This window comes from Tachypleus tridentatus, chromosome 11 (assembly GCF_004210375.1).
Source record: "Tachypleus tridentatus isolate NWPU-2018 chromosome 11, ASM421037v1, whole genome shotgun sequence".
NCBI classification, from domain to species: Eukaryota; Metazoa; Arthropoda; class Merostomata; order Xiphosura; family Limulidae; genus Tachypleus; species Tachypleus tridentatus.
Window position 1 is genome coordinate 94,638,159 of NC_134835.1, and position 14,590 is coordinate 94,652,748.

The 14,590-nt window shown below is 34.1% G+C and overlaps 1 protein-coding gene across 2 annotated transcripts in view; it reads left to right on the plus strand.

Moving 5' to 3' along the window:
* The first annotated feature begins 534 nt into the window (after positions 1 to 534).
* Vha26 (V-type proton ATPase subunit Vha26) overlaps positions 535 to 14,590 on the plus strand; it is a 45,819-nt gene continuing 31,763 nt past the window's right edge. For both annotated transcript variants that reach the window (XM_076468722.1, XM_076468721.1), the window contains exons 1-2: positions 535 to 1,010; positions 12,654 to 12,719. In XM_076468722.1, the coding sequence (XP_076324837.1) occupies positions 978 to 1,010; positions 12,654 to 12,719 (99 nt within the window). In that variant the 5' untranslated portion in view covers positions 535 to 977. The remainder of the gene's footprint in view (positions 1,011 to 12,653; positions 12,720 to 14,590) is intronic.

Here is a 14,590-nt window from a genome sequence, read left to right on the forward strand (position 1 = left end):
TATAAATATTATATTTGTATCAAATATTCACATCACTAACGGCCCGACATGGCCAGGTGGTTACGGTGCTCGACTCGTAATCTGAGGGTCGCGGGTTTGAATTCCCGTCACACCGTGGTAGCCTTATAGTGTTACGATCAATCCCACTATTCGTTGGCAAAATATTAGCTCAAGGGTTGGCAGTGGGTGAAAATGACAAGTTGCTTTTCCTCTTGTCTTACACTACTAAATTAGGGACGCTAGCGCAGATAGCTCTCTTGCAGCTTTGCGCGAAATTCAAAAACAAACGAGCAAACATACAAATGACACTATTAATACTTTTTGTCCATGTTGTGAATACAAATTTTATATATTAATTGTAGATTATTTAGTATATAGGAAGAGAGAGAGATTGATCATATAAAATACTTAATAGTACAATATCCTGCAGATAGTTACATACAAATGATTTATTCATTATTCTTATATACTTAATAATAACTGTTTTTTTGTTTTGTTTTTGAATTTTTGCACAAAGCTACACGAGGGCTATCTGTGCTAGCCGTCCCTAATTTAGTAGGGTAAGACTAGAGGGAAAGCAGTTAGTCATCACCACCCACCGCCAACTCTTGGGCTACTCTTTTACCAACGAATAGTGGAACTGACCGTAACATTATAACGCCCCCACGGCTGAAAGGGCGAGCATGTTTGGTGCGACGAGGATGCGAACCCACGACCCTCAGATTACGAGTCGCACGCCTTAACACGCTTGGTCATGCCGGGCCTCTTAACAATAACAATAATAATAAACTTTATTTTCAACGTAATTATTTAGAACATAGGAGGCAAGCTTGAACGATCACATGACTGATCGATCGGCTCGTTCGGTTGATGTTAAAGTTGTTTGTTTAATAACTTGTGTTAGTTAAATTGTAGTATATTTTATCTTTAATATAAAATTATACTATCTTTTCATTTGTAATACAAAGTTAGTAACAATGGCTTTGAGTGATGCAGATGTTAAGAAACAGGTAACCATGTATCAATAAATTCGTGCTGAACTTATGTTAATACTCTTTGTACTATCAAAAAACTGAAATAGTTTTGACCTAACGTTAGGGTTAAAAGGTATAGTGAAGTCTCAAGAGTGCGTGATTTGTTTACCTCATGCCAGGAAACTACTAGAATTTACCGATCGACAGTTTCTCTTGTCGTGTGCCATAATACAGTAGCACACCATTTTAAGGATAGGTTAATTTTTAATTAAACTTTTACAATGTATATTGCAAGTGGTTATACCATAAAATTAATACCTTTACAATTCCATAACTGAATTAGGAATACGGCAGTGAAGTTTTTTCCCAATGACTAAAACTTCGTCATGTTATCAATATTAGTATTAGTAATAATATTAACACTGTTATTGATAAGAGTCATAGATGATTAGTTCTTGTTTGTTTCAGAGTTAAAAGCTGAATATTGTTCCAAACTTTTTTAGAAAAATAAGATTAAACTGTATCAACATCTAATTTAATGGATTTTGCTTCTTTAATGTTGGGATTCCCCCTTTTTAATTTTATGAGTGGTGGGATGTAAAATTGCAACATCAAAAATTGAAGGCATTAGTATTCACTCATTAATTCTCTATTTGTGTATAGAACTTTTCTGTCTCAATGTTTTTTTTTGTGTTAAACTACAATGACTACTTAGTTACTGATTAATTTGAATTTGGAGGTTAATTAAATGTCAGTATGTATTATGTTTATGATGTTTACCAACAAGATTGATCCACACAATTTTCTTTTGTAACACAAATATATTTTAATATACAAATGACAATACAATTTGTAATGATGGTTATTACAACTAATGATTTATGTATACAAATTTTACCAACTTGCAAGCAATGTTTGGTCTTCTGGCTGGTCTAGAACTTAAATATTTTATTGATGGTATAGGTCCACAATAGGTGAATTAATTCTGAGTTGATATTGTTATGTATTACTTAAGCTGGCTAACTGTATATACTTAGCTGGCTTTATGCTGTTTAAAAGCTAGCTTTTTACTGATGAAGATATTTAATGTTCTTATAGAAATACTAAAGTTAGTTCACTAAATTGAAATGGTTTCTAATGCTTGCAGTCTGTAAACTTTCATGATCAAATATGTGTAGTTTTCTGATTAATAAGTGTTTATCACAATCATAGTTCCTGAGGTTTATAGCATATTAACTGTAGCATCTAACAATATTAACTGTCTCTTGGTATGGTGATTTGTAATCGTTAGGTGAAGTCCTCGGAAGTTCAGTGGGCATCAATGTAAAACAAATATTGTTGATTCTTACACTTTAAAATCTTCTAGAAATTTAGAGAAAAAGCAGGACTTGTGCAATACATGTGTAACAATATAAATTTATACATTTCTAAATATTAAACTGAAAGAAACATAGATATTAAAATAACATTATATCCATTACAATTGCAATATTATATTTTTTAAAGAAATTTTTGATTTACTCTGTGCTATGACAGACGACTTCTGGCAGTCATAATTTATGCATAGTTTTAAAACAAAGGTAATGTAAACATTTTGGACATGACAGATTGCTAATGTCAACTAGAGATGACTGTTCGTTTATCATTTTGTTTATTTTTTTTAAAATATACAGTAATCCCCGTTAGTCTTGTGTAACTCAGATGAATGATTAATGAAGTAATGTTAATGTCACTCATAATGGTAATGTTCTTGTTTTAAATGTATTATGGTTGAAATTAGAACTAAGTAGCCAGTTAGCCAATTTATTTAGCTATGTTGTTACTATGTGTTGAAGTAATATTCAGTAAAGGCTTAGATCATCAGAATTTAATTTAACAGTGTGCAGCCCTTCTTTTAAACTGGTACTGTGCTAAATTCACTATATTTATACTGCTGTAATGCAGTAGTCTAATTCTTACACTACCCAGTATTATTTAAACTTTATAGGTATATTCAAACTGTTTCATAAGTAAATGAATGATCAGACCATTTTCTGAGAACATGAAAATGTTTAAAAAACAAAGCATAAAAAGATGAGGAAAATGCTTGAAAATTATGCAATGGATAATAAAACTTTCTAGAGTTGAGAGGTTCTTAGCAAAAATAATTATAATTTGGCATGGGCAGAAAAATCCTGATAAACTAAGTGTTTGTAGGCAAAACTCTTCAAATCTGTGCAGAACTGAAATTATGAACATTTAAAAATTTTCTTTTAATTATACAAAATAAATGTTAGGAAATGATACAGTGTCAGTTGTAAAATATTTTTGAGCTGAAACGGTTGAAATAGTTAAACATGCAACATTGACTTGAAAATTTGAAGCAAAACATTAATCTGGCAAATAAAAATTGAGGAAATTCTGTCTTTGGGTACAATAATTTTGATGCAAGTTTTTTGGATAATCCTGAATTGTTGTACATGAAAATGGATAACAGATACAACATAGTATAAAGTCTGTAACAATCAAAAAATGATTTATAGCATTAAATAGGTTTTTCCCTACATATTTTCAGTAATACTATGTTACAACTACTGACCATTGATTTATGAAAACGAAGGTGTTACTTTGCACCAGTGTCAAATAAATTTTGACAAAGTTTGTAAACTATTAAATTGAAAGAAACTTGTAAATAAAATATTTACAAAATTCAGCTTTGTATCATATTAAGTCAGAGAGCTATGGCTTATTACACAAACCAATGTTTTTTATGATTTTGGGTTTTCAGGTAATTTTACAGCCCCACTATTGCAAATCCTGAGAGAGATAAACTTGGTTTGAGACCATTTTTGAATTCTGTGAGAGTAATTCAGTCAGTGTAGCAAATTTCAGTCTTCTACCACCATTACTCTTACAGCTTTAAGCAGCCAAAGTTGTCCGAAAATGAATTTGCCAAAAATAAACAAAAATTAACTAAATTTTACAGGGCTGTAAATAAGACACAATTAGAGATATTGATCTAATTTTTGGCAGTGTTTCATTATATGGGTAGATGAGCATGTGAATTTTTTCAAGGCATTCTGTGGGGTGACCTGCAGCCCCCTGGATGATTTGACATGGAATGACCCCTCTATACTGATAATTTATATCAGGTATCTTTCATCATTAGGTGAGGTTACAAGTCGATTCCTTGCTGTGCGTGAGCTGACCACCATTGGGGCTGATTCTATCTACAACACAATAAGCTCAGTCATGGCAGATCGAGGATTGTTTGGACTTGCAACTGATAGTGCAAATGTCATGGTGGGAATAAAAACGGGTGTTGCTACAAAATTTAAGGAGGAATGTCCCTGGATAATAAGTCATTGTTTGGCACACATATTACAGTTGGCAGCTGAAAAGGCAGCAAACCAGGTGCCATACCTTGTGATACATTTTAGTTTTGAACCAGTTTGCAAAAATCCTGAAATATTCTCCAAAGTTGTGTTGGGTTCTGGCAGAGAGAAAAGCAACAAAATCAAGCAAGTGTCCTTCACACAATGGCACTCTTAATGATTCTGTCCAAGCACTAGTCAACTGTATTGCGTCTGTTATAAGCTGCCTGCAGGTCATAGCAATGGAACGTGGTACTTCAGAACGAGCCTTGCTACGTGGTCTAGTCCAGCAAATGTCATGTTACAGCTTTGTTATGATGACACATTTTTTGGCTGATGCTGTTGGCATTCTTGGACTTTTGTCAAGATCTCTACAGAGAGCTGATTTCTCTTATGATCAGGCTAAAGCAATTATTGATGGGTCAATTCTGTCAATTCAGTCGCTGGTACACATCCTTGGTCCTTACACACAGACTGCACTGAAGGAACTCCCACAAGCTCCTGATGCCAGTGGTTACACTTCTTACACATGTCATCAAAGATATTGATAAACAAAGTGAAAAGTACAGATCAGCTGCTGAGTCATTTGTTGAAGTGGTAGTCACAAGACTACAAGTAGCATTCCCAGACACTAACATCATGCCATTTTTTTCAATATTTAGCCCATGTCACAGCAGAGCAGTATCTGATGAGGATGATCCGCAGAAACTCATCCAGCACTTCTCTCCTTTCGTCAATGAGGATAGGCACTGACTGAAAGGCTGCTACTAAGGAACATAATGGAACAGGATGCTCTCAAAAACAGAAACATGAGCTTCTACAAGGAATACATCCACAAGACCTGTCAAACTTTTCCAAATCTGTCTCAGCAGCAATTGGATTAATAATTCCAGTTACCTCTGTTGACTGTGAGTGGGGAATTAGCAGATATAACAGCATCAAAACAGATGTCAGGAGCGGTCTGTTTTTGGCCAAGACAGATGTTATTGAACTTATCCGTGGAGTCCAAACCTTTAGATCATTTTAACTTCAACTCTGCATTCAGATGCTGGGTCACTCACAAAGACAGCCGTGGGTACCATTCTCTGTTGAAGAAATGTGCTTCGGAACCTCAAGTGTCAACTTCTACCACATCTTTTGTTGAGAATGATTTGGCTGAAGAGCTGCCATTGGATTTATCTACCTACTAGTCATGCTGCCATATTCTAATTTTAAGTCATTTTTTTGTTTCTGTGTTATTTTGAGAAATGTATCTCTATTTTCCTCTTTATCCTGCTTATTTTGTTATTTTGTTTGTTTTGTTTTTTTTTGGCATGGAGGATTGTTGGGGAATAAAAAAATAGTACAAAACTTAACGTCTTGTAGATTTTCACATAATTACAACTATTTTTTACTGGATGAAATTGATGCATGTTAAAAGTCATGCATCACACAGTTTTTGACGACCTAAAATTGTGGCTAAATAACTGTCACTGTGGCTAAAAGAAAATTACTTTGTTTAGCAACAGTGGCTAAGAGAGTTAATTTTCTTGTAGAAGACCAGAACACTTTCCCTTTCTTTTCTACAGAACTTGGAGTCCCTCAGGCTGTGTTTTGAGTGTCACATTTTTTAGTATAGAGATTAATGCCATCACTCTTGCAAATAGGCTCTATGTCGACGACTTTCACGTAGAGCCGGTTTGTGTATCTTCCAGTATTGGTGACTATATTATTCATGATATACTAAGGTATATTTACTGTAATGAGGTATATTAAGTGGCAGCTACAGACTGCCTTCAATCATTTACTGAAGTGGACTACAGCAAATGGCCTTAACTTCTCTCTCTCTTATCCTGAACTCTGTATTGGTGAAGTTGTGCTGCCTGTGGTCCCTAAGACAAAGTTCTTGGGGCTTATCTTTGACTGTAAGCTGACCTTTATACCATACATGAAGCAGCTATGGGTCAGATGTACAAGAGCACTGAACATCCTCCATGTCCTCTCTTCCACCACTTGGGGAGTAGATTGATGTTCTGTGCTAAAGATATATCGTGTTCTTATTCGATTGAAACTCAACTATGCGTCACTGATCTATGGATCTGCTAGGACCTCAGCCTCAAAGAGGCTGGACCCCATTTGCCATCAAAGACTTTGGCTCTGCCCTGGGGCTTTCTGCACTTCTCCAGTTTGGAGTTGATACATAAGAGTCTCATGAACCTTCTTTGCACCTCTGCCATTTGTGACTGTCTTTACTGTATTTTTCGAAATTCCGTTCCTTACCAAAGCATCCCACCTGGGGTTATGTTTTCATTCTTCAGTGGGCCATGCTTTTTCAGAACAGATGATCTGCCATTGCTCCTTTTGGCCTTTTGTATCCAGGTGCAATTGGATGAATTGGGTCTGTTCTTGAATAATATTGCTGTATCCACTGGTCAGATCATCCCACCATGGCTTTTTACAGTTCCAAAATTGACCTATTTTTATTCAGTGATGTCGAGAAAACCCACTTGTAGAGAAATATATATGCAAAAACGGCTTGTTTGGATTGAGAAAATATTTTACATAGAAGAGCAAACAACATGACAAACCGTTGACTAACCTCATAATTAACAGATCGGACCGACAACTAAACACAGACGAGATACATTTACTTAACAAAGGAGTCAACTTCGCAATAGCACCTAGGTACATTCCAACCATAGAAATCAAAACATGTTTAGAAGATCTAGCCAGGAGACTTGTGATACTTTCCACAGAAAACAAAAACAGAGAAACAACCAAAAACAACCAACAGAAAGAAGACAACTTAGATAATTTTATTGACATCCAACAACCAAACTCCCCAGGTAAAATTACAAATTTATATTTTCCAGAAACACCTAAAAACATCTTAAACGATTTTTTCAAATAATTTTCTCACAAAACCATCAACATAATTTCACAAAACAGAAAACTAAAAAACAACCTTACAAAAAGAGACATTAATTCCATTAAAAAACCTAAAACAAGACAAAAACATAAAAATTCTAAAAGCAGATAAAGGTAACGCTATAGTCATAATGAACACGAATGAATACATCCAAAAAATGAAGAACATCCTATCAGACACGAACAAATTTAAACCAATACACACAAATCCAACAAAGACACACGAGACACAACTGAACAAATTACTACTACAGATGAAAAAAGCCAACACAATTTCACAAACACTTTATTCCTACCTACGTAAAACCGACTCACGCACACCACAAATATACGGCATCCCCAAACCTCATAAACCAGATTGTCCATTACGACCAATAATGTCCACATATGAATCGTTTAATAACAATCTTGGAAAATACATAGCATGGGCATTCTCCAAATATGTAACATCAGCCAGCTCATTCATCAAAGACTCTTTTAATTTCAAGTCTAATCTAAATCAACTTAATCATAAAGTCTTAATGGCCAGTTTCGATGTTATATCCCTCTTTACAGAAGTTCCAACCACTGAAGCCTGCAAGATAGCCTTAGAACTCTATATCCGAGACCCTAACCCAACTACAGACATTCCCAGTAACCAATTAGCAACCCTCATAGAATTCACCACAATAAAGACACACTTCATGTTCAACAACCAAAACTATATACAAACAAATGGCCTAAGCATGGGCAACCCAGTATCACTAGTTCTAGCCAATATTTTTATGACACAAGTTGAAACACAAGCAATTAACACAGCATTACATCCACCACTATAGTGGTACAGATATGTAGATGACACGGTTGTGGGATTCAAATCTACAGAACACATACTTAATTTTTTCAATCACATTAACTCTATACATCCCAACATTAACTTCACATGTGAACAGGAAGAAAGCAATCAAATATCATTTCTTAACCTCAAAATTACAAGAACCGACACACAATTCAAAACAGAAATCCACCGAAAAATCACCCATACTGGACAATACATTCCTTGGGACTCAACACATGAAACAAAACAAAAACTCAACATGCTAAGAAACCAAATAAACACAGCCATAAAACTATGCTCACCAGATAAAATTAACAATGAATTAGACAAAATAAAACAATACTTCATCAACATCAATAAGTTTCCTCCACAAACCGTAGAAAACATTATACGCACACACCTAGACAGAAAGCAAAATCAACCAACAAAAGTAAATGTATCTCATGAAGCAAAAAAATCACAAAACCATATACTGCTGTATACCATATATTCCTGACATCAGCAGACAAATAACCAACATTTGGCAAAAACTAGTAACAAAATATGACATTCCAGTTAATACCAAATTTATTCAAAAACCAGGCACAAAACTGAGGTCTATACTATGTAAAAACTACACTGACAAACACCACACCAACATTATTTATAAAATACAATGTGATAACTGCCACGACTTCTATATTGGAGAAACAAGTAGAAAAATGGAAACCAGATTCAAAGAACATAAAAAGTGACCTTCACACGTTTTCGAACACTGCAAGTCAAATAAACACAACATAACCATAGAAAACACTCAAATACTAAATAAAGAAACAAACATAAACAAACGCAAAATTAAAGAAGCCTTACTTATACAACAACTTAAACCCAAAATAAACCAATATAAGGGAACGCCTTTATACCTATATTAATATAATAAAATAAATAAAATTATATATTCAAACATTTAACATCGCCCTCTACGTTCCGACACTCAGTTGCACAACCCCTTTCAAACATGTGGTCAGCTTACGTTCAGTTACCTTTTCCTTTCTTTGTGAACCTGACGATGACCGAAGAAGGTTGATACGTTGTTCGCTCTTCTATGTAAAATATTTTCTCAACCCAAATGAGCCGTTTTTGCATATATATGACCTATTTTTAAATCATCTGAGAAAAGCAGACACTCACAATTGGAAATACTGCCTGTTATTTGCTTAACATCTTTCGAACCATCCATTTCTATTTATGTAAATGGTTCGAAATTAGGTGACAGTGTGGGCTCTGCCGTGGTTTGTTGTGGTTCAATGGTTGCATGCAGAATCCCCCCACTACAACTTCTGTGTTCACTGCTGAACTATTTGCCATTTCTCTTGCCCTGGATTATATAGAAGCTAAGCATACTTAAACTGCACTATTTATACTGACTCGCTTAGTTCTCTACTGGCCCTGGAATCACTTTGTGTTAGTTCACATCCTGTTCTTGCTGATATTCAAAACCAACTAGCCCATTTCTCTTTAACATGTACTTCTGTCCAGTTTTTCTGGATACCGGGCCATGTTGGTATTTGCAGGAAAAAGCTTGCTGACACTGCAGCTAAATCTGTCTGCTCTGTCACTATCACTTCATGTTCCATACCTGGAGAATGGTCCTGTATTCAAGGCTCAGCTCTGTGCCAGTTGGCAGTTGACTTGGAGTGAGCAACATCAAAACCAGTTTTTCCAAATAAAATTTTCTATTGAACTTTGGCCTTCTTGCTTCTGTAAGGATCAGAAAGAGGAAGTTCTAACTAGACCATACATTAGTCACAGTTTTACAACTCATTTTCTTTTATCTGGGACTGAAGCACAGATATGTTGTCTGTGTAACACTCAGGTCACAATAAGCCACATTTTACTTTCTTGCCATTGTTATGATTCTCAATGATGGCATCATGTTAAACATGTTCTGTCCCAAGGTTTATCCATAATGTTCGGCAGTGTTATTGGTGATGGTGACACTGTTCACTTTAGTAATGTTTGTAGTTTTTCAAAGGCCATTAAACTTTTTAATGGTATTTCAGTTTTTAATTTGTACATTAGACCTCCTTTAATGTGATTCACTTTTAAGAATCAAAGTTCATCTTGTTCAATTTGAAATTAGAAAATTGTTTTAACATCAGGTAACTCAACCAAGGATGGAAAGCCAACTTCAGGTGACCAAGGGTGGTTTTTGAACTTATCTGTTTGTCTTCCTGGTGAGTTATGATAATTACAATTATGTTACAGAAAGTCATTTACAACTTGTATTACTGTAGTTTTTCCCTTATTGGATTTAATGCTATTTACGTTTTTCATTCAAAAATCAAACTTTGCCTTGTTTTACCTTAATTTCCTTTGAATATCAATAATTTTACTTTAATTTTAACTTTTTACTGAATGTTTGGTGCAGATAGCCTAGTTGCTTTGTGTCATAAAACACCAAACCAGCCAATTGTCCTTCCATGGAAGGGTATCAGCAAAAGAGAAAGATCTTTTACATTTGGATCAAGGCTTTGGGATTCTTTACTCATTTTACTTTTACTAGACTCTGAGTTTCTCATGTGACTTTTCAACTAGGAGTCTTTTGTCTCCTGAATTTCAGGTTATTGGGTAGCTTTCATCTTTCCCATTACTGCAGGGTTTTTCTCTTACTTGTCCTCACCATGTTAATCCATTTCTTCCAGATTTGTCAACCTCCTTGCTCACTTGCTCTTCCAGGTTGGGGTGTAAATGTTGCTCTCCATTCCCTTACTTTACTTCCTTTTGAATTTATTTCCTCATGTGTTTTCACTTCACCTGCTCCTTAAGGCATATTTCATTCCCCTTGTGGACTGTGTGTTTCATTAATGTTATTTGTTTGCCATCAACATTATGAATAGGGTTTCATGATCACCCATTGCATTGTCTTGGATATTCCTCTGGGTACTCCAATTCATTTTTCTTCTAGTGCAGTATGGGAGTCCTTACCACTTACTAGTTCTGAGCCACTATAAATAAGACAACTATAAATGTTTGTGTTATGAACAATAATACTCAATTGCCTGATCCAGATTGTACCATTTTTATGGCTTATCATTGAAAAAGCTGGTACCAGGGAAGATCTGCCTACTTTTTTGGTTTATGCTTACTGGCTTTCAAAAATAGGGAGTTGTGGTCATCTACTACACATTGTCTCTAATGAGACCTTTCTGGTTGATGTTTGATGATGATATGGGCACCTTTTTGAATCTCTTTAACAAAAGTCTCCCTCCTTTCTTTTAAGGGAACACAGGAGACCCTTTCCACCTTCCAGTTCCTGGTGAAGAGCATTTTTTGGGTGAGACGAGGTGGTCTGTGACAAATGTACCTCTATGGAGCTCTTACTTTCGAGTGTCACACTTCAAGGGCTTTCTTTTCAGACATTTCCTGAAGGTAGCTCATCTAAGTTTAGCATTTACACTGGTCTCTCCACCAATTTAATGTGGGATTCTAGTTATTCTGAAAATGTATTCCTAACGGATGCTTACCTCACATATTCCTACCTGGTTTCCTCTATTATGGTGTTATTTCTTCTTGCCTCATCTAAGAATGAGGCTATTTCAAGTACTTAATGGTAGTTATTGAGAATGAAAATTATGTCAGTTATTGGTGGAGGGCTATTGCTGCATGTTAATGTCATTATGCACCAGCACAACTTGTTAAACATGTAAATTTGGAGGGATTTAAGTCAAAGCTAGTGGTCTGCAAATGTCATACACAGATGTGTGGAGGAACACAGCTATTCTATGTGAGGAGGTGAATATCTACCAGAAATACATTATTAGATTAGTAAAATGTTAACATTAGCAAATACTTGGGGTCAAGAATATTGCAAGTATTTTATCTCGTAATAACATAGAAGGAAATGTTTCAACACTGAACCATTTCAGTATTTAACACTTTTACCATTAGAATTCTTTAAAGGTTCAGGTCCCATTTTAACATTTTTTACCATTAGTATATTTTGAAAAAAACCTTGCTGTTAGTTTTAATGTTTTCAGCCAGCTGTATATAAGCCTTTTGGGATTTTCTAATCCTTTTTTCTGAAACCAAATCTGTTTATTTTTCTTAATTATAGTATAGCATTTGTTTGTTTTATTTAACCTTTATAATATGTTATATGGTTTGTACATCTTTAACAGCACATATATCATTTTGTCATGATGAATCTTTATATACATGTAAATATATTTGTAGTAACTGTGTAAAAAATGTTTCTTGTTGAAACATGATATACATGTTAACTTGTTTGATACATTAGATTCTAAATGGTATATTGTCTAAAACAGGTGTATAGGACCAATCATGTGATATATTAAACAGAAGGGAAGTGGAAGTTGATTTGCTTATGTGTGACACATGATTATGACCATTCCTGTTTTGGTAACTAGATGCTATAGAAACATTTAATGTGTAACACTAGTGTCATTGTAATTCTAGTTTTGATGCAAAAATCTGTGATATGTTGAATAACAAACATTTCAAAAAGGATGTGTTTTAAGAACATAGATTTTGTTGGTTGATTGTGTAGTGCTTAGGAAGTTAGAGTTATTCATGTATGTAAGTGTGTATTTGTTTATCCAGATAAAGCATATGATGGCTTTCATCGAACAGGAAGCAAATGAGAAGGCAGAAGAGATAGATGCAAAGGTACAGTAGTATATAATAGATTTTTGGTCTTTTGTTTAATGGAACAATACTTTCTTATTGCATGAGAAAAATGTCATATCACATTCTAGGTTGCCACCTTTTATGACATTCGATTAAGAGGAGATTTTTCAGTGTGAGTTGTGGAACAATGCACTTTAATCTGTACCTATTTTACCTTTGATACCATGTTTCTTTGTTGTTTTTTTAGCACAAGTTAATTTGTGCTCTATTCTTTTTTGTTTTACATGCAACTTTATTTTTAATATTAAGAGTGTTTTTATGATTGATTCAGTTTAATGTATTGTCTTGTTTTTTTGTAAAACATTTTTGAAAACATTTCAGAAGTTGCAAGGATGTAAGTTTGTTTACTGTATTTTAGCAAAAAAACAGTGTAAGCTCAAACATACTGGTGATCTAAGATGTCATGTTAAGGAATTCAAACTGTTTAAAACATGTGAAAGTTTTGATTGTTTTGACTTTATATAATGGTTTATTTTTTTTTATTTCTTTCATTTGTTTTAGGTTTGAGACATGTTTAATTACTTTTGTGTTTTTGTCTTTTATTGTTCTATATAAGGTTAAATACATTTTGGATTGAATCTTCAGCAATGTAATGTTCGATTTTTCATGGTGTTTCTTTTGCCGTATAGTTGATTTATATACTTGATTTTGATATAGAAATGTTAAAACATTGATATATTTTTTAATTAACACAAGGACATTCCTTCAGCATTGGAAAAATTTTTTGCAATTATTTGCAAATTTGTTTTATTTCTTTTCATAGAGTATTTGGTGAAATTTGTGTTTTTTTATGTGTTTTATGAGCTTCTGGAACATTTGTCATAGCAGATGCATCCCATTACCCTTTTTTGATTAAGTGAAAAAATACAACAACAACTTCTTGCTTAACACAGAACTTGGAAGGTTTTTAATTTGCTTTTCATATACTTGTAAGTATGATCCTTGAGTAACAGTATTCAAATTACCCACTTTTTCAGCTTGTTACTGTTCTAATAGTTTATTTCTGCCAAACTTTTCATTATTTTCAATGTTCAGGCTTGGTTTTCTCTTTACTGGCTTTCTGTTGAAGGTGTTGAAACTGTCCTTTTTTCCATTCAACTAATTCTGACAGACTCGTTTTAAACTTTAAAAAATTTTTTTTTTAGATTTGTGTATATCATTCCCATTACTGCTACCAGCATCAAAGTTTTTCTCTTTGTGAAGGTTATTTTTTAGATACTAATAATTCTGAATTTTTCATCAAAATAGGGCTAGGCTCTTTCTATGATTTCTTCTACACCTCTATGCTCTAATGACATTCCTTTGTTAACTTTGAGGTTATTGCTTTTACCAAGAGCTGGAAAGACATTTTCTCACTTTTATGGCTGTCATAGCTTATCTCTCGCATATGATACAGCATATTTCTTATTTTACTGTCTTAGGAATTTTCAGTTTCAAGTTGTTTGAACTACTGATTCTTGACTCAGAGTGCTAATAAGAGAGATGTCTTTGATACAAATAGTATTCTATGCAACAAGCCTTTCCCCTCCCATTATCATTTCTCTTTTGGAATATTTTGCACAGTTCTTGTTTGTAAATGTTTTCTTCTCAGTTTCTAAGAAGTTGCTAATTATGAAATTTCTTCGAGCAGTGCTTTTGAAATAAAGATGGGCTTCAATAGATTTTTCCATTTGTTATAACATTTGGGTTTCTTAACTTTTCACTGATTGTGCCATCAAGTCGTCTGTTCTGTGAGAATGTTTTCCACTGTGTAATTTTGACTACCATGTGGCTTCATACATTTTCTGAGATTTAATACTCTGTTTTTTGGCTGCTTAACAAAATGTTTTTCCAATGTTTATTGGATTTTA